At 47.1% G+C, this 27,126-nt stretch overlaps 1 protein-coding gene across 1 annotated transcript in view; it reads right to left on the reverse strand.

Moving 5' to 3' along the window:
* LOC138786743 (oocyte zinc finger protein XlCOF22-like) overlaps positions 1 to 21,671 on the reverse strand; it is a 148,125-nt gene extending 126,454 nt beyond the window's left edge. Inside the window, exons 1-3 of the mRNA XM_069963760.1 lie at positions 21,350 to 21,671; positions 20,961 to 21,232; positions 20,582 to 20,864 (exon numbers count right to left, since the gene is read on the reverse strand). Of these exons, the coding sequence (XP_069819861.1) occupies positions 20,582 to 20,654 (73 nt within the window). The 5' untranslated portion in view covers positions 20,655 to 20,864; positions 20,961 to 21,232; positions 21,350 to 21,671. The remainder of the gene's footprint in view (positions 1 to 20,581; positions 20,865 to 20,960; positions 21,233 to 21,349) is intronic.
* Positions 21,672 to 27,126: the final 5,455 nt, after the last annotated feature.

Here is a 27,126-nt window from a genome sequence, read left to right on the forward strand (position 1 = left end):
ATGACATGTGGTGGTATAAGAGCTTGTAGTATAAAGATTCATAGAAAGACTACAAAATAAACCACATGGTCCTCGCATTAAAAAAAAAAAAAAAAAAGGACAAAATATCTACATTCCCTGTTATTATAGTGCTTGAAAAATCCAGATATTGTAATCCGTATTATTTCTTCTTTTTCCAGCTTTCTTATGCTTTTAAATACAGCCCGAAATACAATACAGAATCTGTTCAAACTGTGTTTTACAGCTCTCGCACAGACAGGTGTGCTAAGTATTTTTTGGTTTCGATCGGATTTGTCATTTTTGAGAAATTTACATTTAAAGACTCAAAATTTCCAAAAGAAATTAATGGCAGAATGTTCAGCAAAGCACAAACAGCGCCCAGCACAGTAACAAGCCAATCACTGCACATATGCAAATAGCTTAAATGTAGCTGCCAATAGAAACTCACAGGCCCTCAATGACTGACAGCATCCACGCTGTCACATGTCCACTATTGTCCAATAGAAGATGTAGAAGATGACAGGTCCTTAACGATTTTGTCTTACTGACATAAATACAGATTTCAACATGATTGTCATGGTAACTGAGCAGTTTTTTTTTACCATTATAAGGCTGCTGTAGATGTCACTGTTATGGAGTCGGTATGGAAGTCCCTCTTACCGAATTCGCTCTTAAAAGACTGGCACCAAAGTCACTACGGCCCTCTCTTATCGGCACAACTGTGGAGGCGGGATCCAAGCGGACTTCAAACGGATCCCGCCTCCTTCACTGAGTGGCTGAACGGCCCTGAGACGTAGCGTCTCGGGCGGCATCAGACACCAGGAAGCAGCCGGAAACCGGGCACCTTAGCGCCGTGATGCGGGACCCGCCGCTGGAACTGGGGAGGTAAGTGGACGTCGTTTACTCCATCTATACAGTACATGTATACAGGACCCCCTACTCCATCTATACAATACATGTATATACAGGGCCCCTACTCCATCTATACAGTACATGTATACACAGGACCCCCTACTCCATCTATACAGTACATGTATATACAGGGCACTACAGGTATACCAAACTGTGACTGGGTAACACTGCCACACCAGACCTGACCAATACCGCCAAACTGTGACTGGGTAACACCGCCACACCAGACCTGACCAATACCGCCATACTGTGACTGGATAACACCATCATATCAGACCTGACCAATACCGCCATACTATGACTGGATAACACCGCTATACCAGACCTGACCAATACCACCATACCGTGACTGGATAACACCGCCACACCAGACCTGACCAATACCGCCATACTGTGACTGGGTAAAACTGTCATAACACACCTGACCTATACCACCATACTATGACTGGAAAAAACTGCTATACCAGACCTGACCAATACCGCCATACTGTAACTGGATAACACGGTCATACCACACCTGACCAATACCGCCATACTGTGACTGGATAACACTGCCATACCAGACCTGACCAATACCGCCATAGTATGACTGGATAACACTGCCATACCAGACCTGACCAATACTGCCATACTGTGACTGGATAACACTGCCATATCAGACCTGACCAATACCGCCATACTGTGACTGGATAACACCACTATACCAGACCTGACCAATACCGCCACACCAGACCTGACCAATACCGCCATACTGTGATTGGATAACACCGCCATATCAGATATGACCAATACCGACACACTGTGACTGAATAACACTGCCATACGGGTAAATACGACCCTGCAGGTATACAGGACACTACAGGTATACAGGACCCCAAAACTATATACTACAGGTATACAGGACCCCAAACTTTACACTACAGGTTTACAAGACCCCAAAACTATACACTACAGGTATACAGGACCTCCACCAACTATATACTTCAGGCATACAGGACCTCAAAACTATACACTACAGGTATACAGAACCTACACCAACTCTATACTACAGGTATAGAGGACCCCAAAGCTATATACTACAGGTATACAGGAACTCCCCAACTATATACTACAGGTATATAGGACCCCAAACTATACACTACAGGTATACAGGACCTCCACCAACTCTACACTACAGTTATACAGGACCGTCAAACTATGCACTACAGGTATACAGGACCCCCGAACTATATACTACAGGTATACAAGACCTCCACCAATTATACACTACAGGTATCCAGGACCCTCAAACTATAAACTACAGGTATACAAGACATCCACCAACTATACATTACAGGTATACAGCACCAACTATATACTACAGGTATACAGGACCCCCGAATTATACAGTACAGGTATACAGGACCTTCACCAACTGTACACTGCAGGTATACAGGACCTACCTCAACTATACACTACAGGTATACAGCCCCCCCAACTACACACTACAGGTATACAGGACCCCCCCAAATATACACTATAGGTATACAGCCCCCCCAACTATGCACTACAGATATGCGAGACCCCTAAAAACTATACATTGTGAGTATACAGAACCCCTCCAACTATGCACTACAGGTATACACTAATTCCACTGATTAACTCCTGGGCACCTTAGAGCAAATCTAATTAACACACTGACACTTTATACCCGGGTAGCGCCAGGTACATTTTCTAGTTCTATATATTATACACACATCATGTGTTATTACCTGCAGCAGTGTCACATCTTCATCTATGTTAAAGTGTATATTAGAATTTAGGCTGAATGAATATATAGCTGGAAAACTGACAGGACACAGAGCTTATAATATTCCCCACAGAATAGTTACAGCCGGTGACTGAGGAGAATGCGTGACTGTTCTCTGCATTTAGTGGTCACTACTCACCTGGGCGGTTACCTATAGTGATGTCCTCCTTATACTGCTCATCACTGCTGTCATCTGTCTCTTCTTCTTTTACTTTTATGTCCGCAGCATTAATATAGTACAGAACCTTCCCTGTAGAGATATCCTCCTTATACTGCTCATCACTGCTCACATCTGTCTCCTCTTCCTCTTTTACCTTTATGTCTGCAGCATTACTATAATTAAGATCCTTCCTTGTATTGATGTCCTCCTTATACTGCTCATCACTGCTTACAACTTCCCTCTCTTCTTCTTTTACCTTTATGTCTGTAGCATTACTATAATTCAGATCCTTCCTTGTAGTGATGTCCTCCGTATACTGACCATCACTGCTCACATTTGACTCCTCTTCCTCTTTTACCTTTATGTCTGTAGCATTACTGTAATTCAGATCCTTCCCTGCAGTGATGTCCTCCTTATACTGCTCATTACCGCTCACATCTGTCTGTGGAGCATTAATATTGTTCCCATCTTCCCCCTGATTCATAAGATGTGAGAGAAATATTGTAAAAAAATCATCAGACAGTAGGAGAAGTCAGGTGGGATGTACAGATCATAGAGAACATCTCCATCTACCTGATCCTGATCCTGTGGGAGAAGAGGACGGGGACATCTCTCTGGTGCTGTTCTCTTACTGGATCTGACTGGAGGGAACACATACAGAGACTGAATTCATTCTTTCCATCCAGATAATACAGAGAGGAGGTGTGTATATAGTCCTGTCTATTACCTGCTGATGGGAGGGGCTGCTGATCCTCCAGCATCACATCCTTGTACTGATCCTTGTGTCCTTCTACATACTCCCACTCCTCCATGGAGAAATAGACCGCCACGTCCTGACACCTTATAGGAACCTGACACACACAATGATCACACAGTCATCCCCCCCACCCCTCCAGTGGTGTTACTGTATAATGTCCCAGCATTCCCAGCAGCCACAGTCTCACCTCTCCACTCAGCAGCTCCACCATCTTGTTGGTGACTTCTAGGATCTTCTCTTCCTCCATTTCCTCATGTATCAGGGGCCCCGGGATTGGGCTCAGGGTTCTTCCCCATCCTTCACACCCAGGGGCCCCACAGCGCCCACTAGAGGACTTCTTCACTACTGTGTAATCCTGTGTATGGAGAGACACATTACTATCACTCCATCCATTCCCAGAATCCCTCACCTCTCCAGTCCTATCCATCTGTTATTCCATAGATAAGAATGATGTCATGATGACATCACTCCCAGAATCCCTCAACTCCCCAGTCCTATCCATCTGTTATTCCATAGATAAGAATGATGTCATGATGACATCACTCCCAGAATCCCTCACCTCCCCAGTCCTATCCATCTGTTATTCCATAGATAAGAATGATGTCATGATGACATCACTCCCAGAATCCCTCACCTCTCCAGTCATATCCATCTGTTATTCCATAGATAAGAATGATGTCATGATGACATCACTCCCAGAATCCCTCACCCCTCCAGTCCTATCCATCTGTTATTCCATAGATAAGAATGATGTCATGATGACATCACTCCCAGAATCCCTCACCTCCCCAGTCCTATACATCTGTTATTCCATAGATAAGAATGATGTCATGATGACATCACTCCCAGAATCCCTCACCTCTCCAGTCCTGTCCATCTGTTATTCCATAGATAAGAATGATGTCATGATGACATCACTCCCAGAATCCCTCACCTCTCCAGTCCTATCCATCTGTTATTCCATAGATAAGAATGATGTCATGATGACATCACTCCCAGAATCCCTCACCTCTCCAGTCCTATCCATCTGTTATTCCATAGATAAGAATGATGTCATGATGACATCACTCCCAGAATCCCTCACCTCTCCAGTCCTATCCATCTGTTATTCCATAGATAAGAATGATGTCATGATGACATCACTCCCAGAATCCCTCACCTCTCCAGTCCCATCCATCTGTTATTCCATAGATAAGAATGATGTCATGATGACATCACTCCCAGAATCCCTCACCTCTCCAGTCCTATCCATCTGTTATTCCATAGATAAGAATGATGTCATGATGACATCACTCCCAGAATCCCTCACCTCTCCAGTCTCATCCATCTGTTATTCCATAGATAAGAATGATGTCATGATGACATCACTCCCAGAATCCCTCACCTCTCCAGTCCTATCCATCTGTTATTCCATAGATAAGAATGATGTCATGATGACATCACTCCCAGAATCCCTCACCTCTCCAGTCCCATCCATCTGTTATTCCATAGATAAGAATGATGTCATGATGACATCACTCCCAGAATCCCTCACCTCTCCAGTCCTATCCATCTGTTATTCCATAGATAAGAATGATGTCATGATGACATCACTCCCAGAATCCCTCACCTCCCCAGTAAGCAGGAAGAGTATGTGTAGGGTGAGGGTTATTATCCTCTCGGCCATCTTGTCTCTGTCTCTCTCCATGGTTGATGGGTCGGTCTCTTATATAGAAGATATCAGCAGAGGATCCTGGAGAGATGAATAGAAAGTAGAGGATACAATGTATAATAAAGAATGGGAAGAAAAAGTACAACAAACCCGGCACAGCGATAGGAAGAGACAAGTTATAAAGACATAAAGACGTTCAGGTTCTTGTGATGCGTCAAAGAGAGAAAGGGGGGAAAAAACACACATCCCTCCACCTGCAGAGCTGTACAGGAGCCGTGTGCTTCCAGGACCTGCCATGATGTCACAGTCATGTGATCAGTCACATGGAGGAGGAGGGGTCACATGATTAGGGGCTGCTGCTCAGTATATGCAGGACTCTGCTGTGCTGGATGAGCTGAAGTGATGTGTGTGGAGCAGAGCTGTCTGTGTGTGATGTGTGTGGAGCAGAGCTGTGTATGTGTGTGTTATATATGCCTGCAGCAGAGCCCTGTGTGTAATGTACATGTAGCTGACCTGTGTATGTGTGTAATGTACATGTAGCTGAGCTGTATATATGTGTAATGTACATGTAGCTGAGCTGTATATGTGTAATGTACATGTAGCTGAGCTGTATGTGTGTAATGTACATGTAGCTGAGCTCAGGGCAGTTTTTAGGTCTTTTTGGCAACAGAACGACTGGTGATAAAGGTCTGGTCAAGACCTCCATGATTTCTTGCAGTTAGAATTCGTCCCTTCAGAATCTGCCAAACATCTCAGACTTTGCACTTTTTCAGCAACTTCCTTCCACTTTTCCTACCTATTGGCTCCCGAACTGTAATAATTGTGCTGTTTGGTGCACTAAAGTCAGTAGGTATGTGGGTCACCCCTTGTATGTAGGATCCCCTGCTGTGCCTTCCATATACAACCTCAATTCCCAAAAAGTTGGGACACTAAACAAAATGTGAATGAAAACTGAATGCAATAATATGGCGGTACCAACATCTAATATTTTATTCAGAATGGAAAACAAATCACAGATCAAAAGTTAAAACTGAGAGAATTTATCATTTTAAGTGAAAAATATGTTGTTTCAAAATTTCACACTGTCTACAAATCAGTAGCAAGAAGTGGCTGGAAAAATGACGTTGAGCACATAAGGAACAGCTGGAAGACCAATCATCACTAATTAGGAGAATTGACAACATGTTTGGGTATAAAAAGAACTACTCAGAGTGTCAGCGTCTCTCTGAAGCCAAGATGGTAAGAGGATCACCAATTCCACCATTGCTGCGCAGAAATATAGTGCAGCAATACCAGGATGGTGTTACCCAGCGTAAAATAGCAAAGAATTTCAAGTTATTATCATCAACCATACATAACATCATCAAAAGATTCAGAGAATCTGGAACAATCGCTGTACGTAAGGGTCAAGGCCGTAAAACTACTGGATACTGGTGATTTCCGGGCCCTTAAACGTCACTGCACCTCAAACAGGAACGCCACTGTCGGGAAATAAGAGAATGGGCTCAGGAATACTTCCAGAAAGCATTGTCAGTGACCACAAGCCACCGCTCCATCCGCCGTTGTCAGCTGAAATTCTACAGTGCAAAGAGGAAGTCATTTCTAAGCAAGCTCCACTGGGCCAGGGGTCATTCAAAATGGAGTGCTGCAAAATGTAAAACTGTTCTGTGGTCAGATGAGTCACGATTTGAAGTTCTTTATGGAACAGTGGGACGCCATGTCATCCATGACCAAAGAGGACAAGGACAACCCAAGTTGTTATCAAGGCTCCATTCAGAAACCTGCATCACTGATGGTATGGGGTTGCATGAGTGCTTGTGGCATGGGCAGATTGCATGTCTAGAAAGGCACCATTAATGCAGAGAGCTATGGTCAGGTTCTAGAACAACATATGCTCCCATCTAGACATCATCTCTTTCGGGGAAGATCCTCCATTTTTCAACAAGATAATTCCAGACCACATTCTGCAGCAATCACAACATCATGGCTACGTAGGAGAAGGATCCGGGTACTGAAATGGCGGCCGGCCTGCAGTCCAGATCTTTCACCTATAGAGAACATTTGGCGCATTATAAAGAGGAAGGTGCGACAAAGAAGGCCCAAGATGATTGAACAGTTAGAGGCCGGTATTAGACATGAATGGGAGAGCATTGCTATTTCTAAACTTGAGAAACTGGTCTCTGTCCCCAGACGTCTGTTGACTGTTGTAAGAAGGAGGGGGGGATGCCACACAGTGGTAAAAACTGCATGGTTCCAACTTTTTGGGGATTTGTAGACACTGTGAAATTTTGAAACAACACTTTTCACTTAAAATTATACATTCTCTCAGTTTAAACTTTTGATCTGTGATTTGTGTTTTATTCTGAATACAATATTAGATGTTGGCACTTCCACATAATTGCATTCAGTTTTTATTTAAAATTTGTTTAGTGTCCCAACTTTTTTTGGAATTGAGATTGTAGTAATAATGCCCCCTGCTGCTCACCCATAGTAATAATGTCCCCCTGCACTCCCCCCCATATGTACCCCATATAGAAAGGTGAAATAATCTGATGTTTTTATTGTATCTTTTTACCTTTTCTTCTCTTTGTCTACTTTAACCGTAATGCCTTTACTTTCCCTTTTTGTACGTGTAATATCTATGTGTCAGGACAGGGGAGGCAGGGACAAGACACGACAGTGAGCCCTGATGCTGAACCTACCAACTGTCCCTGCCTACTTGCCTCAAACAGCCCTAGGCGGCCGTGGACAATCACGAAGACGTTTCCTGTACTAGATACGTGCACACAGAACAAGACAGACAAAACAAACTCAATAGCCAAACAAGCAAGGTCAGAACCAAACTGGCAGCGCAGTACAAAATCAGGTAACGATTGGATAGTCAAAAATTCAAGCAAGAGGTCAGTTAACAGAGTCGAGCAAGCAGAGGGAGGGGGGGGGATTGCAGGAATAGAGAGGGGGAAGCTGGGATCAGGGTATGAACCGAAAAAAACAGCACTGGGACTCTGCCTTAGCTTTGTTTTATGCTGACCAAGAGCCCGGTCTGGATCCCCATTGGTCTGATCTTCCAGGTACAGACAGGCAGAGAAACCCATCAATCACAGAAACAACACAGGTGTAAAATCAAGTCCAGAAGCTTCTCAGCTTAACTCCTGCATAGCCGGAAGCTGAGAAGCAATCGGGTGTGGCACACAAAAGCAAACACCAGGCCCAGTTCACACCAGGCTAATGAAGATTCCTGACACTATGCTGCTGTAACACACTGAATTTCCCCATGGTGGGACTATTAAAGTATTATCTTATCTTATAGTAATAATGTCCCCCTACATTTCCCCCATAGTAATATTGTCCCTCTGCATTTCCCCATATAGTAATAATGTCCCCTGCATTGCCCCCATATAGTAATTATGTCCTCCTGCATTGCCCCCATATGTCCCCCTGCATTTCCCATATAGTAATGATGTCCCCCCTGCATTGCCCCAACACATAAAAAAAAAATTATACTCACTTAATCCTGGCATGTAGCCAGCCCTCCTCCCTTCTGGCCTCCTCTCTTATCCGAGGGATCCCCGAGCAGGCGCGATGACGTCATCACTGTGCCTGCAGGAGAATCCCTTTGCTGAAAAGATCAAGAGAGGCAGATGTGGGAGGTGAGGGTGAGATCTGGGCAGACAGGGCGGCTCTGAGGAGGGGGGGGGGGGGAGACGGTCTACAAGGAGATGTACATTTGTAAGTGACCATTGCCATTGCAGTGAGCTGTTGCATGTTTCTGTGTTTGCAACTTCAGCCATAGCAATGTGCTGCTGCCTAGTGTGAATGGTGTTGTAGGAGAGCTGACAAAATTTCTCTTTTTTTCTGTGGGGGAGCGGCTGCCTCTACTTGTTCATGCACTCCACCCATCCACCCAGGTGGTTATTATTATATTTGCCAGTAGTTGGTTCCTGCATGCCCAGAGCATAGGCGTATTACATGCCATGGAGAGGTGATAGAACGGTGTAGGTCCATCCCGGCATGAGTCAGTGTTACACTGACAGATCATTCAAATGATCAGGTCCCTGCCTCAGTGCAGGGGCCTGATCATTAGGAATCATAGCAGGGCAGACGCACTGGAAAGCGTCTGGGTTGCTATGGTTACCCTCCCAAAGTTGTGCGATTGCTCGCGCGGCTCCCGGGGGACAGAGTGCAGAGGGAGCACGGGGAGGGGGCGGCCACCTGGGGGAGCGCAGGGAGGGGGCGGCCACACAGGGGAGGGGGGGGGCTCGACAGCAGAGAAGGGGAGCCTGGGGGGAGCGCAGCAGCATGTGCCGCAGCCTCCTCCCAGGCACCCGATCGGCAGGGGGAGCATATCTCCCCATAGGTCGCACAGACCGCGGCGTCTATGGGGTTAACTGCTGGGGGGAGCGCGGCTCCTCTCTGGGCAGTGGCAGCGGGGGGAGGCTGTGTGACACAGCCTCCTCCTGCTGCTCGATCTCAACTAGGGACAGAGGGGGGAGGCAGGGAAAGCATGACGTCCAGGGACGTCATGATGCGTTTTTATGACGTCCCTGGACGTCATATTGAGGGAAGGGGTTAAAGAGAATCCCACAGGGTCTTACAAGTGTCACAAACAATCTCGGAGATGATGAATTTTAAAAGTCGAAACTAGAAATGAAGCAAATAAAATCTTTCTGCAGTGGCAAAATACCTTATTATGACCAGTGAAATACTATGACACAATCGGGTGTCCTGATGTTTGCCACCAAACATGTGACAGACATCTTGCTGGTGTCTCCTAAGTTTCATGTAAAGAGTGGCATAGTCTCCACGGGTCATCCAGGAAGTGATTGGGCGCACCCAAAATCGTTGTCTTGTCTTGATGAAGAGCGCCAATGTCCACGAGTCCTTATGGGGTGGCCTAAGGAGGAAGTCATTGTATCATAAAGAGCAGCTCCCTTGACAACACCCCTCAGCTACTGGGAGGCTATCCAGTCTGAATTGGATGAGAGGCCAGTTTCAAGCAGTCCACCACCATCCTACTGGGAGGCCATAGTGGGCCCAGATGCTGAAGTAACTGGCTGGAGTCTAGAAGTCCCTAAGAGGTCGTCAAGCTATACTGAGCATGCAGCTGTCCAAGAGAGACTGTCAAGCTTGCTTGAGCGTGCAGTAGTCCCACCAAGGCAATCAAGCCATAATGAGTGTGCAGCAGTATGAGAGAGGCCGTCAAGCTTGCCTGAGCCCCCTCCAAGTGGCTTAGACCCAGAAAGCTGTCAAGACACCCCTCCTGTGGCAGAATCTATTCTCTCTGGTCCACCTCCGAAGTATAGGAGCTGGTTCAGAGAAAATATGCACTATGTGCACAATCTTAAAGGGGTATTCCAGGAAAAATCAATAATTTAGCAATGGAAAGGGTTAACCAAGGTTAACCCTTTCCTAATATACTTACCTGTCCGTTTTTGGCCCCCCACGGAGATCTCCCGTCCGGTCACGTGATGGTCCAAGCTGTGACTCGCGGATCCTCTTCTTCCGGTTCGGTGACGTCACCACCCGGCCGGCGACTGACTCTTTCTTATTAGCAGCAGAGCACTGAACCCTGACTGACTTGTAGTGTGTAGCCAATCGGGGTTTAGTGCTCCTGCTGTACGAAGTTAGCCGGGTTCTGATCCCCCCGGCCCCCTCCTTCTCTATCATTACAGCGATCCCCCCCCGGACCCCTCCCTGTGCTATAAGCCCGATCCTCCTGGCCTTCTCCTTCCTATGTAATCTGTCCTGATCAAAGATAGCTCACCCGCATCCCCCAGTGTGCTGCGGCGCCGGCCCCCGTATCGGCACTTATTGTAAGCAGTTGTTCTCAGCTGACAGGCGCTGTGTGTGTGTGTGTGAGGCAGGAGAGAGTTCATGCTTGCGCTGTGTACGGAGAAAGCATGAACTCTCTCCTGCCTCACACACACACACACACAGCGCCTGTCAGCTGAGAACAGCTGCTTACAATAAGTGCCGATACGGGGGCCGGCGCCGCAGCACACTGGGGGGTGCGGGTGAGCTATCTTTGATCAGGACAGATTACATAGGAAGGAGAAGGCCAGGAGGATCGGGCTTATAGCACAGGGAGGGGGCCGGGGGGATCGCTGTAATGATAGAGAAGGAGGGGGCCGGGGGGATCAGAACCCGGCTAACTTCGTACAGCAGGAGCACTAAACCCTGATTGGCTACACACTACAAGTCAGTCAGGGTTCAGTGCTCTGCTGCTAATAAGAAAGAGTCAGTCGCCGGCCGGGTGGTGACGTCACCGAACCGGAAGAAGAGGATCCGCGAGTCACAGCTTGGACCATCACGTGACCGGACGGGAGATCTCCGTGGGGGGCCAAAAAAGGACAGGTAAGTATATTAGGAAAGGGTTAACCTTGGTTAACCCTTTCCATTGCTAAATTATTGATTTTCCCTGGAATACCCCTTTAAAGGAGAAGTCCGGCTAAAAGTATTTTTTGATATGTTATTACTAATGGAAAGCTAGACAAATGTCTAATGTACATTAATTATGGGAAGTGCACATTTACTGCCATTTCCCTTAATTTAGTAGATCAGGGAGATTTCAATTTCTCAGAAATTCGTTGACGTCACGAATCAGGGTGTAATTACAATGGAGTGTCCAGCAGGGGGGCGCACTGTATATAGAAGTCAATAAGTACCATTGACTTCTATATATAGCGCGCCCCCTGCTGGACACTCTATGGTCTCAATGGATGTGTAAGTAAAAATGTAATGTAATGTACAGTATGTTTTTGATTGAATACATTTATAGAATACTTTGGGGAGCAAGTGTCCTTGCTCCCCAAAGTATTCCATAAATGTATTCAATCAGTAAATTTGGAGGACACCGAGCAGGGAGGGAGAGAGGTGCCTGTGCATCTAACTACCTCCCCCTCCCTCCCTGCTCGGTGCTGGACACATATACACAGTACTACTACTCCCATCCTCTGCTCATAGTATGAGCAGGTGATGGGGGAGTAGTACCTGTGCTATCCCCAGCACCCCCTGCCGTGCCACTCCTCACACAAGGGCTTCAGCATGCCCCCTCCTCCGCTCCCCCTCCCAGCTTCAAACGTCAAACTATCCCGCCGCCAACTCGTTGCCCGGCCACACTGACCCACTCACCGCCCGGCCGCTGCTCTCTGCATACATGCAAGCCGACCAGGGACACCGGGAAGCATGAGTACTGTCATTGATGTTCAGCTGACAGTTAGAGGTGTTCGGGAACAGTGAGAGGCAGGAGCGGGCGGCTATTTAAACTTTCCGCCGTGCTCCTGCTCCACTCAGCTGTGGGGAACACCCTATAAAGAAGTGGGGAATCCCATCATAATGATAGGATTCCCCACTTCTTTACAAGGTGTCCCCCGCAACTGAGAGGAGCAGGAGCATGGCGGCAAGTTTAAATAGCCGCCCGCTCCTGCCTCTCACTGCAGGGACTCCTTGTAGAGACTCTGGCCGCACTGCTTCCTGCACTGATCTGTCGGCGGCCCGGATCACCTCCTGCATGCTTCTTCAGCACGCCGCACGCCTGTTCTATTGTGCCCGCGGCCCTGCTCATCAGCTCCTTAGCCGATTGCTCCCCGCCGCCTCTGCAGGGTGAAGGAGAATCTGCAGAGGCGGCGGGGAGCAGCGGGAGGAAGCGGCTAAGGAGCTGAGCTGAGCAGGGCGGCGGGCGCAATAGCACAGGCGTGCGGCGTGCTGAAGAAGCATACAGGAGGTATGCCGACAGATCAGGGCAGGAAGCAGTGCGGACAGTCTTTACAGGGAGTTCCCATAGTGAGAGGCAGGAGCGGGCGGCTATTTAAACTTGCTGCTGTGCTCCTGCTCCTCTCAGCTGCGGGTGACACGCTGTAAAGTAGTGGGGAATCCCATCATAATGAGGGGAATCCCCGCTTCTTTACAGGGTGTCCCTCGCAGCTGAAAGGAGCAGGAGCTCCGGGCCGGCGGGGGGGACGTAGAGTGTCAGGTCAGTGAGGACAGGGAGCAGTGCGGCCGGCTTCAGGTCGTCCCCACAGTGAGAGGCAGGAGCGGGCGGCTATTTAAACTTGCCGCCGTGCTCCTGCTCCTCTCACCTGCGGGGGACACCCTGTAAAGAGTGGGGAATCCATGCTTCTTTACAGAGTGTCCCCCGCAGCTGAGAGGAGCAGGAGCACGGTGGAAGTTTAAATAGCCGCCCGCTCCTGCCTCTCACTGTTGCGGGGGATATGGAGTATTTTTACATTCTGTGGGCCGGGCGCTCTGCACCTCACCCACGGAGTGTAAGAACCAATTAAAGGGAACCAATCACCTAAAAAATCGATATGAAGGCAATAATCTGTGCTAATACGCCCCCTAACATACTTTCCACACATATATCTGTAATGTCTGCCTCTGCCCCATACACCCCAAAATCATACTTTGATCTTGTCCCCGCCGTATGCAAATCCCAGGAAGGTAGTCATGTGGGCGTTTGTACAGGCTGAGTAGTCACGGCCTCGGGGGGCGGGGTATCGCTGTAATCACGCCTCTATGGGCGTCATTCACTGCCCCCTGACACTGCATCATCATAGGGGGCGAGGCCTGGGGCACTGACATACACAGCGGCACCGTATCCCCGCTGTACTGTGTATGTGTCATCTAGCATTGGCCTAATACAGCAGCACAAACCAAGCACCATTATTCCTGTGCTGCTAGCTCCTGCGGGGTTAACATCATTCAGTGAAGCTCCTATCGCCCCTCCGGCAATTACTGTGGCCCCCTCCTCTCTCCATCTCCGGCACAGCAGCATCCACCAGAAGCACAAGTGGAAGCAGAGGAGGGGGACGCTGCTGTAAGGGAGAAGGGAGACAGAGTGCCGCGGCTTCAGAGCGATGATCTGCCACTGGCCAGGACAGGGAAGGTGAGGGGGAGAGGAGGGGGGCCGCTGCTGTCACGGAGATGGAGAGACGAGGGGGCCACAGTAATTGCCGGAGGGGCGATAGGAGCTTCACTGAATGATGTTAACCCCGCAGGAGCCCGCAGCACAGGAATAATGGTGCTTGGTTTGTGCTGCTGGCTGTATTAGGCCAATGCTAGATGACACATACACAGTACAGCGGGGATACGGTGCCGCTGTGCTGTGTATGTCAGTGCCCCAGGCCTCGCCCCCTATGATTATGCAGTGTCAGGGGGCAGTGAATGACGCCCATAGAGGCGTGATTACAGCGATACCCCGCCCCCGAGGCCGTCACTACTCAGCCTGTACAAACGCCCACATGACTAAATTCCTGGGATTTGCATACGGCGGGGACAAGATCAAAGTATGATTTTGGGGTGTATGGAGCAGGGACAGACGTTACAGACATGTGTGTGGAAAGTGTATTAGCACAGATTATTGCCTTCATATCGATTTTTTAGGTGATTGGTTCCCTTTAATTAGATTTACATTGTTCCCTATGGGAACTTACAGCTCGGTTCTTGAACTGCTTGGTTCTGGAACAGCGTTCCGGAAAAGATTATGTTCGAGAACCGAGGTACCACTGTAGTGGCATATACGCAAGTACGGTACCGATAGAAAGTACAGATCATGGCGCAAAACACTGACACCTCACACAGTCCCTTAGACCAAAGTATAAAAGCGTTATAAGGCTGGGATTAGAGCTTATTTCCGGTTTTGCCTGCCTGAGTCTGTCATTACAAAGTACAATTGGTGTTGCAAAGAATAATGGCTCGTGGTACTGTAGGTTAAAAAAAATACAAGCGCTATGGCTTTTTAAACATGAGTAAGAAAAAACAAAAGCACAAAACTGAAAATCGTCTCCGTCCTTAAGGGGTTAAGGTTCGGATCTGAAGAATCTCTAATAAAAATGTCTCCTCCCCTGTGTGACTTTGCTGATGTTCGACAAGCATTGATTTCACAATAAAACATTTCCCACAATGAGAGCATGAAAATTGCGACAGGGCTGTGTGCATTTTTTAATATTATTAAGACTTGCTTTCAAAGTATAACATTTCCTACATTCTGAACATGAACAATGCTTCACTTAGCCTTGAAACACTTCTCACATTCTGGGCATGAAAATGACTTCTTCCCTGTGTGCATCCTCTCAGGTTTAACAAAACTTTTTCTATAATTTTTAAATTTCCACCATCATAACAAGAATCCGGCATCGCCCATGTTCTGGTTGATGATAATGTTTAACAAATTCTGTTTTTCTTTTACATTTACTGCATTCTGAACATTAAAATGACATCTCCCATGTGTGCGTTTTTTGATGATTAGAAAGAGTTGATCTCTGAGCAAAACATTTCCCACATCTTAAACATAAAAATGGCTTCTCCCCTGTGTGAGTTCTTTGATGTTCAACAAGATTTGATTTCAGAATAAAAGATTTTCCACATTCTGAACATGAAAATGGCTTCTCCCCTGTATGAATTTTGTGATGGGAAATAAGATTTCTTTTCAAAGTAAAACATTTTCCACATTCTAAACATGAAAATGCCTTCTCCCCTGTGTGAATTTTTTGATGTTCAACAAGTTTTGCTTTACGCGAAAAACGTTTTCCACATTCTGAACATGAAAATGGCTTCTCCCCTGTGTGAATTTTTTGATGGGAAATAAGATTTCCTTTCAAAGTAAAACATTTTCCACATTCTAAACATAAAAATGTCTTCTCCCCTGTGTGAATTCTTTGATGGTAAGTAAGAGTTGATTTCTGTGTAAAACATTTTCCACATTCTGAACATGAAAATGGCTTCTCCCCTGTGTGAATTTTTTGATGTTCAACAAGTTTTGCTTTACGCAAAAAACATTTCCCACATTCTGAACATGAAAATGGCTTTACCCCTGTGTGAATTTTTTGATGGGAAATAAGATTTCCTTTCAAAGTAAAACATTTTCCACATTCTAAACATGAAAATGTCTTCTCCCCTGTGTGAATTCTTTGATGGCGAATAAGAGTTGATTTCTGTGTAAAACATTTTTCACAGTCTGAACATGAAAATAGCTTCTCCCCTGTGTGAATTTTTTGATGGGTAAGAAGATATGCTTTCGAAGTAAAACATTTTCCACATTCTACACATGGAAATGTCTTCTCCTTTGTGTGGATTTTTTGATGGTAAGTAAGAGTTGATTTCTGTGTAAAACATTTCCCACATTCTGAACATGAAAAATTGTGTGAAATTTTCTGATGTCTCTCAAGATATTTTTTATGGGTAATTTTTTTTTCACATTGCGAACATGAAAACTGAGTCTTTCCTGTACTTGCGCTTTGATGTTCAGCGTCTTCTCTGTAAATGTCAGCTTGCTGTGATGGATCAGAAGATGGGACTTGATCTTTGCTGTGAGGGGCTGAGGGTGTATCTGGGATAGTGGACGGCTCCTCATATGTATCTTGTGTGATATGATCCTCTGAGGAGATCTGATGTCCCCCTGAGCTCCTGGTAGAAACATCTGCAAAGGAGAAAACACCATTTCTCTTATTTCCCAGTAATAGGAGCTTAAACATATTGCAGACATGGAAAGTTACTCTTTTTTATGTAACATAATATAAGAATTATAAATCCACAAGAAGTGTTAGGGCCAGTTCACACTGAGCAAAAGGCGAGGAATTTCCTTGTTAAGGCTGGGTTCACACACAGTATATTTCAGGCTGTATTTGGTCCTCATGTCAGGTCCTCATAGCAACCAAAACCAGGAGTGGATTGAAAGCACAGAAAGGCTCTGTTCACATAATATTGTAATTGAGTGGATGGCCATCATTTAATGGCAAATATTTGCTGTTATCTTAAAACAACGGCCGTTACCGTTATATGGCGGCCATCCACTCAATTTCAACAGTGTGTGAACATAGTCTTTCTGTCTTTTTAATCCACTCCTGGTTTTGGTTGCTATGAGGACCTGACATGAGGACCAAATACTGCATGAAATATACTGTGTGTGAACCCAGCCTGAATCCGCTTAAAATTACGTACGAAAAATTGAGTTCAATGGGATTTCCTTGCGGAATGTTCTGCTTCCGAGTCCGCTAGAGGAAACCTATAGAAGTCAATGGAGCTTGAAACCTGCTCCTATTGTGCCAGAGCTAAATGGGTGATGAAGTTCGAGCAGAATTCTTTCCTCTTCATTTCCTCACCTATTGCTCAGTGTGAACGGGCCCTTAGAGAGAATCGAGCAGATATAGGGCGGTTAGCTGACATATTGAACAGTAATAACTGGATTCCTGGACACTTTGGTGTTTGAACAATTCAGTATTCAAGCAAAATTTCCCCCTGAAGTTTTGCTCGGTACTCAAACAAAATTATGGGAGATAACTGTCAGCTGACAGTCATTGAGGTGTTCGAGAAGAGGAGCAGGGATTCCCGTCAAAATGCTCTTTGTTCCCCGCAACAGAGAGAGAGGAAGCAGGGGGCGGCTGTTTAAACTTTCCGCGCTGCTCCTGCTTCTCTCAGCTGCGGGGGACACCCTGTAAGGGTCCTATTCTACAGGCCAATGGGGGCCCAATCAATAATGTAAACGAGCGCCGATCTGCTAGTTTGTCTCTCGTTTACTGGGCCTATTACACGGCCCGATAATCATTTAGCGAGGGCTGCAGGGACATAGTTACCGATGTCCTTGCAGGCCTTGTTTAAACACCATACTTTACCTAAGCATGTTGCAGGGCTTCTCCTGCACTCCTCCTCCCAGTACCGCGTGCAGCAGCAGCTTCGGTGCGGCCTGTCTGAGCTGACAGACCGCTTAGCCAATCACTGGCCGCGGCGGACATTAAATTCTTCTCTAAAATTCTTGCTGCCCGTCTCACTCCATTGCTTCAGCCTATTATACATCTGGATCAGGTAGGCTTCATGCCTACCCGAGAGGCTCGGGATAACACCACTAGGGCAATTAACATTATCCACCATGTTCATTCTTCGGGCCTTCCCTCCATGCTCCTGTCCACGGATGCCGAGAAGGCCTTTGATCGAGTCAGTTGGCCTTTCCTTTTTGCCACACTTAGACATCTGGGCCTTGGTCCAAATATGTTGGAGTGGATTGGCTCTCTCTATTCTTACCCTACGGCTCAGGTCTCGGTCAACGGCCTTCTCTCTTCTGCGTTCCCCATTGCCAACGGGACGCGGCAAGGTTGCCCTCTATCCCCCCTCATTTTTATTTTGACCCTTGAACCTTTCCTCAGACATGTCAGGAACAATGTTAACATTGCCGGGGTTCGAGTGGGGTCGGTGGACCACAAAGTCGCGGCCTATGCAGAAGATTTATTGTTTTTCCTTTCTCAACCTCTTGTCTCCCTGCCCAACCTTCTTTCCGAGCTCTCCCGTTACCAACATCTCTAACTATAAAATTAATCTGCAAAAAAGCGCTCAACCTTTCTCTTTCCCCCTCTGTCGCAGCCTCTTTGGAGACTTCTTTTCCTTTCCAGTGGTCGCGCTCCTCTCTGACGTACCTGGGGGTCCAATTAACTCCTGAGACAGCCGACCTTTTTAAAGCTAACTTCTTACCCATGCTCAAGCGCATTGAAGCAGACATGCTCAAGTGGCACGGGGGTACCTTTACCAGGTTTGGGCGCTGCGCGATCTTCAAAATGAATGTCTTGCCGTGCTTGCTATATCTTTTTCAAGCCCTTCCAGTTTCGGTCCCTCTGTCCTACTTCGGGGAACTGTCTACATTCCTCACTAAATTTATCTGGGCACACAAGCAACCCTGTCCCGCCAAATCGACCATCCAAAAGCAAAAGGAGGTCTGGCTCTTCCCAATCTTTACCAATACTATGTAGCCGCACACCTCACTCGGGTACTCGATTGGCATCGCCACGCCCCCACTAAATTGTGGGCGGCCTGGAAATGATGATTTCCCAAATCCCACTGTTGGCAGCCCCGTGGATCCCAGCTTCACGTGTTTTGCCGGCTCTCATCCCACTATTGTTCCCACACTGAACATGTGCCATAAGCACCTTTCCACTGGCTTCCTGGCCCCTCCCTCCTGTTTCCCATCTTGGGCAACCCTGCCTTTCCGATCAGCTTAGAGGACCCGGTCTTCCGAACCTGGTCGCGAGCTGCCTCTTTCCGAGCCACCGCTTTCCTTCATGGCTCGGCATGGCGATCCCTTACTGACCTTAGGGACCTCTCGGACCCAGCTCCCTTGGGGTTCTGGAGGGCATTGCAACTCCGCCATTTCCTCTGCTCGCTACTGAACCCTTCTGGTTTGGCTCGCCCCTCCACACACTTTGAAACCCTCTGCTTGGGCTCTGGTCCACTCCGACACTCTCTCTCTCCTATACACTCTGTTGGGCTCCCCACCGGAACAACCGCCACCCCCCTTTCTTACTGCTTGGGAGGAAGACTTAGATATCTCCCTCTCGGCGGCCCAGGTCGACAGGGTTCTTACCTGTACCCACTCCAGTTCGATCTCTTCGCGCCTCCAAGAGGCGGGCTACAAACTACTCTCACGCTGGTATCGGGTTCCCACTCGACTCCACCGGATGTTCCGCCACTGTGCTGGAGAAACTGCGGTGAGGAAGGAAGTTGCCCCGTACTGGTACCTTTCTGGAAGGAGGTGTGTCATATCTCCTCCACTTTCACAGATCGCCAGCTTCCCTTTTCCCCAGAGCTTTTTCTCTTGCATATTGCGGACATCCCACTCAAGTCCTACCGACGCCTTGTCCTCCGACACCTGATCAATGCTGCACGAGACTGTATCCTGGCCCTTTGGCGCCGTCCTGATCCTTCCAGTATAGCAATGTGGATCCGAAAAGTTGAGGACATCAAACATATGGAAGACCTCACGGCCCAGCTGCACGGACATAATGCAAAGTTTTTTCGGACGTGGTTCTACTGGGACCAATTCACCGAGACGGATGAGTACAGGCCCCTTCTGGCTTAGTGAGGTGCGGCCTTACCTGTCCCCCCCCCCCTTCCTACCCTCTCCCTCTTATTCTTTCTTCTTTCTCTCCCTTAACTTCCTCTTTCTACTCTAGCGGTCCTCTCTAGTGGTTCCCTTTTTTGTTCCCCGCCTGAGCAGTTGTGTGCTCCAGGCTCTCTCTCACCAATCCAAGATCTCCCCTATAGGGAGCTGTGAGGTGTAAATTGCCTCTTTATTACCATAAATGTCAGATGTTTTTGTTGTCGTGGTTTAATTGGGTTCCTTTTATCAAAAGTACTGTTCCACCCTAAGGGGTGTGGTTTACACTGCTGTTTTTATGTAAAATGTTTGGAAAATTTAATAAAATTAAGAATTAAAAAAAAAAAAAAAGTGATCACACAAGTTACAGTGCTCTCATGGTGGTTAAAAACCTGAAAAGACAGTGACTGAGGAGAATGTGGGAGTGTTCTCTGCATTTAGTGGTCACTACTCACCTGGGCGGTTACCTGTAGTGATGCCCTCCTTATACTGCTCATCACTGCTGTCATCTGTCTCTTTTTTTACCATTATGTCTGTAGCATTAATAGACTTCAGATCCTTTGCTGTAGTGATGTCCACCTTATACTGCTCATCGCTGCTCACATCTGTCTCTTTCTTAACCCTTATGTCTGTAGCATTAATAGACTTCAGAACCTTCCATGTATTTATTTCCTCCTTATACTGCTCATAACTGCTCACATCTGTCCCTGGAGCATTAATATTGTTCCCATCTTCCCCCTGATTCATAAGATGTGAGAGAAATATTGTAAAAGTCATCAGACAGTAGGAGAAGTCAAGTGGGATGTACAGATCATAGGGAACATCTCCATCTACCTGATCCTGTGGAAGAAGAGGACGGGGACATCTCTCTGGTGCTGTTCTCTTACTGGATCTGACTGGAGGGAACACATACAGAGACTGAATTCATTCTTTCCATCCAGATAATACAGAGAGGAGGTGTGTATATAGTCCTGTCTATTACCTGCTGATGGGAGGGGCTGCTGATCCTCCAGCATCACATCCTTGTACTGATCCTTGTGTCCTTCTACATACTCCCACTCCTCCATGGAGAAATAGACCACCACGTCCTGACACCTTATAGGAACCTGACACACACAATGATCACACAGTCACCCCCCCCCCCCCCACACACACACACACACACAACCCGCCAGTGGTGTTACTGTATAATGTCCCAGCATTCCCAGCAGCCACAGTCTCACCTCTCCACTCAGCAGCTCCACCATCTTGTTGGTGACTTCTAGGATCTTCTCTTCCTCCATTTCCTCATGTATCAGGGGCCCCGGGATTGGGCTCAGGGTTCTTCCCCATCCTTCACACCCAGGGGCCCCACAGCGCCCACTAGAGGACTTCTTCACTACTGTGTAATCCTGTGTATGGAGAGACACATTACTATCACTCCATCCATTCCCAGAATCCCTCACCTCTCCAGTGCCATCCATCTGTTATTCCATAGATAAGAATGATGTCATGATGACATCACTCCCAGAATCCCTCACCTCTCCAGTCCTATCCATCTGTTATTCCATAGATAAGAATGATGTCATGATGACATCACTCCCAGAATCCCTCACCTCTCCAGTCCTATCCATCTGTTATTCCATAGATAAGAATGATGTCATGATGACATCACTCCCAGAATCCCTCACCTCCCCAGTAAGCAGGAAGAGTATGTGTAGGGTGAGGGTTATTATCCTCTCGGCCATCTTGTCTCTGTCTCTCTCCATGGTTGATGGGTCGGTCTCTTATATAGAAGATATCAGCAGAGGATCCTGGAGAGATGAATAGAAAGTAGAGGATACAATGGATAATAAAGAATGGGAAGAAAAAGTACAACAAACCCGGCACAGCGATAGGAAGAGACAAGTTATGAATGTGTAAAGATGTTCAGGCTCTTGTGATGCGTCAGAGAAAGACAAAATAAAAACTTCAGGTGACTCCACACATCCCTCCACCTGCAGAGCTGTACAGGAGCCATGCGCTTACACTGTGTTTCCAGGACCTGCCATGATGTCACAGTCATGTGAGCAGTCACATGATCAGGGGCTGCTGCTCAGTGGGGGAGATTTATCAAACATGGTGTAAAGTGAAACTGGCTCAGTTGCCCCTAGCAACCAATCAGAGTCCACCTTTCATTCCTCACAGACTCTTTGGAAAATGAAAAATGGAATCTGATTGGTTGCTAGGGGCGACTGAGCCAGTTTCACTTTACACCATGTTTGATGAATCTTCCCCAGTGTATGCAGGCTGTGCTGTGCTGGATGAGCTGAAGTGATGTGTATGCAGCAGAGCTGTCTGTGTGCAGGGCCGATCCAAGGGTTTCTGCCGCCTGAGGCAAACCTCAGGCGGCCGCCCCGAGTGATAGCCGGCATCCCCCCGGAAAAGCCCCCCCCCCCCCCCCGACGCCGCAGCAGCAGCAGCAGCCATCTACTCACCTGTCCCACACCGCAGCCGGCCCGCGATCTCTGCTGTCTCCACATCCCGTCAGGTCCCGCGATGTCACCCTGCAGCTGTCACGGACCTCCAGGCTGTGGTGAGTGAGTGGGGTGATCGGGTCGCGCGGGGCGGTCCCGCACGACCCGATCACCCCAGCGCGTCCCCCACCGACCCCGGGCACTCACCACAGCCTGGAGGTCCGTGACAGCTGCAGGGTGACATCGCGGGACCTGACGGGATGTGGAGAGCGCGGGCGACGGGACAGGTGAGCGGCCGCTGTCATTTTTGTTAAGTGATACTTAACAAAAATGACAGCGGGGGGACATAATGCCGCCCCCAGCCGGACCGCAAATTCTGCCGCCTGAGGCGGAAGGCTCATTCCGCCTCATGGCAGAAGCGGGCCTGTCTGTGTGTGATGTGTGTGGAGCAGAGCTGTGTATGTGTGTGTTATATATGCCTGCAGCAGAGCCCTGTGTGTAATGTACATGTAGCTGAGCTGTATATGTGTGTAATGTACATGTAGCTGAGCTGTATATGTGTAATGTACATGTAGCTGAGCTGTATATGTGTGTAATGTACATGTAGCTGAGCTGTATATGTGTAATGTACATGTAGCTGAGCTGTATATGTGTAATGTACATGTAGCTGAGCTGTATATGTAATGTACATGTAGCTGAGCTGTATATGTGTAATGTACATGTAGCTGAGCTGTATATGTGTGTAATGTACATGTAGCTGAGCTGTATGTGTGTAATGTACATGTAGTTGAGCTGTATATGTGTAATGTACATGTAGCTGACCTGTATATGTGTAATGTACATGTAGCTGAGCTGTATGTGTGTAATGTACATGTAGCTGAGCTGTATATGTGTAATGTACATGTAGCTGAGCTGTATGTGTGTAATGTACATGTAGCTGAGCTGTATATGTGTAATGTATATGTAGCTGAGCTGTATGTGTGTAATGTACATGTAGCTGAGCTGTATGTGTGTAATGTACATGTAGCTGAGCTGTATGTGTACACAGTAGAGCTGTATATGTGTAATGTACATGTAGCTGAGCTGTATGTGTGTAATGTAGCTGAGCTGTATATATGTAATGTACATGTAGCTGAGCTGTAAGTGTGTAATGTACATGTAGCTGAGCTGTATGTGTGTAATGTACATGTAGCTGAGCTGTATATGTGTAATGTACATGTAGCTGAGCTGTATGTGTGTAATGTACATGTAGCTGAGCTGTATGTGTGTAATGTACATGTAGCTGAGCTGTATGTGTACACAGTAGAGCTGTATATGTGTAATGTACATGTAGCTGAGCTGTATGTGTGTAATGTAGCTGAGCTGTATATGTGTAATGTACATGTAGCTGAGCTGTATGTGTGTAATGTACATGTAGCTGAGCTGTATGTGTGTAATGTACATGTAGCTGAGCTGTATGTATACACAGTAGAGCTGTACGTGTGTAATGTACATGTAGCTGAGCTGTATGTGTACACAGTAGAGCTGTATGTGTGTAATCTTTTTGACCCCCCCCCCCATAATAAGCAGTTTGTGTATTATGAAATAGAGCAGTACAGCACCCCTATCAGATACCATACCTCCCAACCGACCCGGATTTAGCGGGACAGTCCCGATTTCGGGGTCATGTCCCGCTGTCCCGGGACGGGCCCCAAGTGTCCCACTTCCCAAAACATGCCTGGCCCTTTAAATGCGAGCGCTCCTGGTGAGCGCTCGCAGATGTGGGGCTGTGCACTGCTTGCTCTTGTGGCCGGGAGCAGCATTCTGCCTCCGCTTACAAGAGGCCTCTCTCATCCCCTGCGTTCCGGCGCGGAGCAGGAGAGTGACGTCACCGGCAGAGCCGAGAGGAAGGAGAGACGCTGGGGCCGGCTGAAGCACAGAACTTTAGTGAGTATGTGCTTATTCTTTTTTTTTAAATCAAAGGAGGGATGGTTTGGGCAGGCTAGCTGACAGGGAAGGTGTTAATCACTCTCTGCAGGGATGTGGGGGAAACTGGTAAACAGAACGATTGCCATGAGGGGGGGGGAATCGGGAGTGTAACTGGGGGCATTACTTACTACTTATGCTGTGTGGAGACACAGTGAGGGGTCCCTGGGGGGTGCCGCAGCATTCTGACACCACTGGGGGAGGGGGGTGTTCATCACTCTGCTGTCTGACTGCTATACATTCCGTCCGGGTCGGAGGGGGAGGTGGTGCAGTCAGACAGCAGAGTGATCAGCAGTGTATTATTTACTTATCTTCCTCCTGTGTGTGTGTATACATATCTCCCCATTCTGTGTAGGCAGCAGTGTATTATATACTTATCTTTCTCCTGAGTGTGTATATATATCTCCATTCAGTGTAGGTATACAGCAGTGTATTATATACTTATTATCCCCCCCCCCTGTATGAGTGTGTATATATCTCCCCATTCTGTGTAGGTATACAGCAGTGTATTATATACTTATTATCCTCCTGTATGTGTGTATATCTCTCCATTCTGTGTAGGTATACAGCAGTGTATTATATACTTATTATCCTTCTGTATGAGTGTGTATATATCTCTCCATTCAGTGTAGGTATACAGCAGTGTATTATATACTTATTATCCTCCTGTATGAGTGTGTATATCTCTCCATTCTGTGTAGGTATACAGCAGTGTATTATATACTTATTATCCCCCCCCCTGTATGAGTGTGTATATACCTCTCCATTCTGTGTAGGTATACAGCAGAGTATTATATACTTATTATCCTTCTGTATGAGTGTGTATATATCTCTCCATTCAGTGTAGGTATACAGCAGTGTATTATATACTTATTATCCCCCTGTATGAGAGTGTATATATCTCTCCATGCTGTGTAGTTATCAGCATTGTATTACATACTTATATATATATACACTCACCAGCCACTTTATTAGGTACACCTGTCCAACTGCACGTTACCACTTAATTTCTAATCAGCCAATCACATGGCGGCAACTCAGTGCATTTAGGCATGTAGACATGGTCAAGACAATCTCCTGCAGTTCAAACCGAGCATCAGTATGGGGAAGAAAGGTGATTTGAGTGCCTTTGAACGTGGCATGGTTGTTGGTGCCAGAAGGGCTGGTCTGAGTATTTCAGAAACTGCTGATCTACTGGGATTTTCACGCACAACCATCTCTAGGGTTTACAGAGAATGGTCCGAAAAAGAAAAAACATCCAGTGAGCGGCAGTTCTGTGGGCGGAAATGCCTTTTTGATGCCAGAGGTCAGAGGAGAATGGGCAGACTGGTTCGAGCTGATAGAAAGGCAACAGTGACTCAAATAGCCAACCGTTACAACCAAGGTAGGCAGAAGAGCATCTCTGAACGCACAGTACCTCCAACTTTGAGGCAGATGGGCTACAGCAGCAGAAGACCACACCGGTGCCACTCCTTTTAGCTAAGAACAGGAAACTGAGGCTACAATTTGCACAAGCTCGTCGAAATTGGACAGTAGAAGATTGGAAAAACGTTGCCTGGTCTGATGAGACTCGATTTCTGCTGCGACATTCGGATGGTAGGGTCAGAATTTGGCGTCAACAACATGAAAGCATGGATCCATCCTGCCTTGTATCAACGGTTCAGGCTGCTGGTGGTGGTGTCATGGTGTGGGGAATATTTTCTTGGCACTCTTTGGGCCCCTTGGTACCAATTGAGCATCGTTGCAACGCCACAGCCTACCTGAGTATTGTTGCTGACCATGTCCATCCCTTTATGACCACAATGTACCCAACATCTGATGGCTACTTTCAGCAGGATAATGCGCCATGTCATAAAGCTAGAATCAACTCAGACTGGTTTCTTGAACATGACAATGAGTTCACTGTACTCAAATGGCCTCCACAGTCACCAGATCTCAATCCAATAGAGCATCTTTGGGATGTGGTGGAACGGGAGATTGGCATCATGGATGTGCAGCCGACAAATCTGCGGCAACTGTGTGATGCCATCATGTCAATATGGACCAAAATCTCTGAGGAAGCTTCCAGCACCTTGTTGTATCTATGCCACCAAGAATTGAGGCAGTTCTGAAGGCAAAAGGGGGTCCAACCCGTTACTAGCATGGTGTACCTAATAAAGTGGCCGGTGAGTGTATATATATATATACTGACTGAAATGGCTCCACTTCCGAGATGAACTTGTCATGTGAGTGAGAGCCCCCTTAGCCAATCACTAACTGAGACAGGACAGCTGTCAGTGATTGTCTAATGGGTCTCCAAACTGCGGCCCTCCAGCTGCTGCAATACTATATTTCCCATCATGCCTGGACAGCCAAATCCAAAGCTTTAGCTGTCCAGGCATGATGGGAGATTTTGGAACAGCTGGAGGGCCGCAGTTTGGAGACCCATGGTTCAAGCGAACGGTCACTCCCAATATAGGTTCATTTTAGAAGTGGAGTCATTTCAGTCAGTGGGGGACATCAGCGACACTGCAACAATACACAGTTGAAGCATGGGCAGGTAAGTATAGGCTCCTGTTATAGGTTCCTGTATGACAGCAGAAAATATTAAAAGTAATTTA

The sequence above is a fragment of the Dendropsophus ebraccatus genome, chromosome 3 (assembly GCF_027789765.1).
Source record: "Dendropsophus ebraccatus isolate aDenEbr1 chromosome 3, aDenEbr1.pat, whole genome shotgun sequence".
NCBI lineage: Eukaryota > Metazoa > Chordata > Amphibia > Anura > Hylidae > Dendropsophus > Dendropsophus ebraccatus.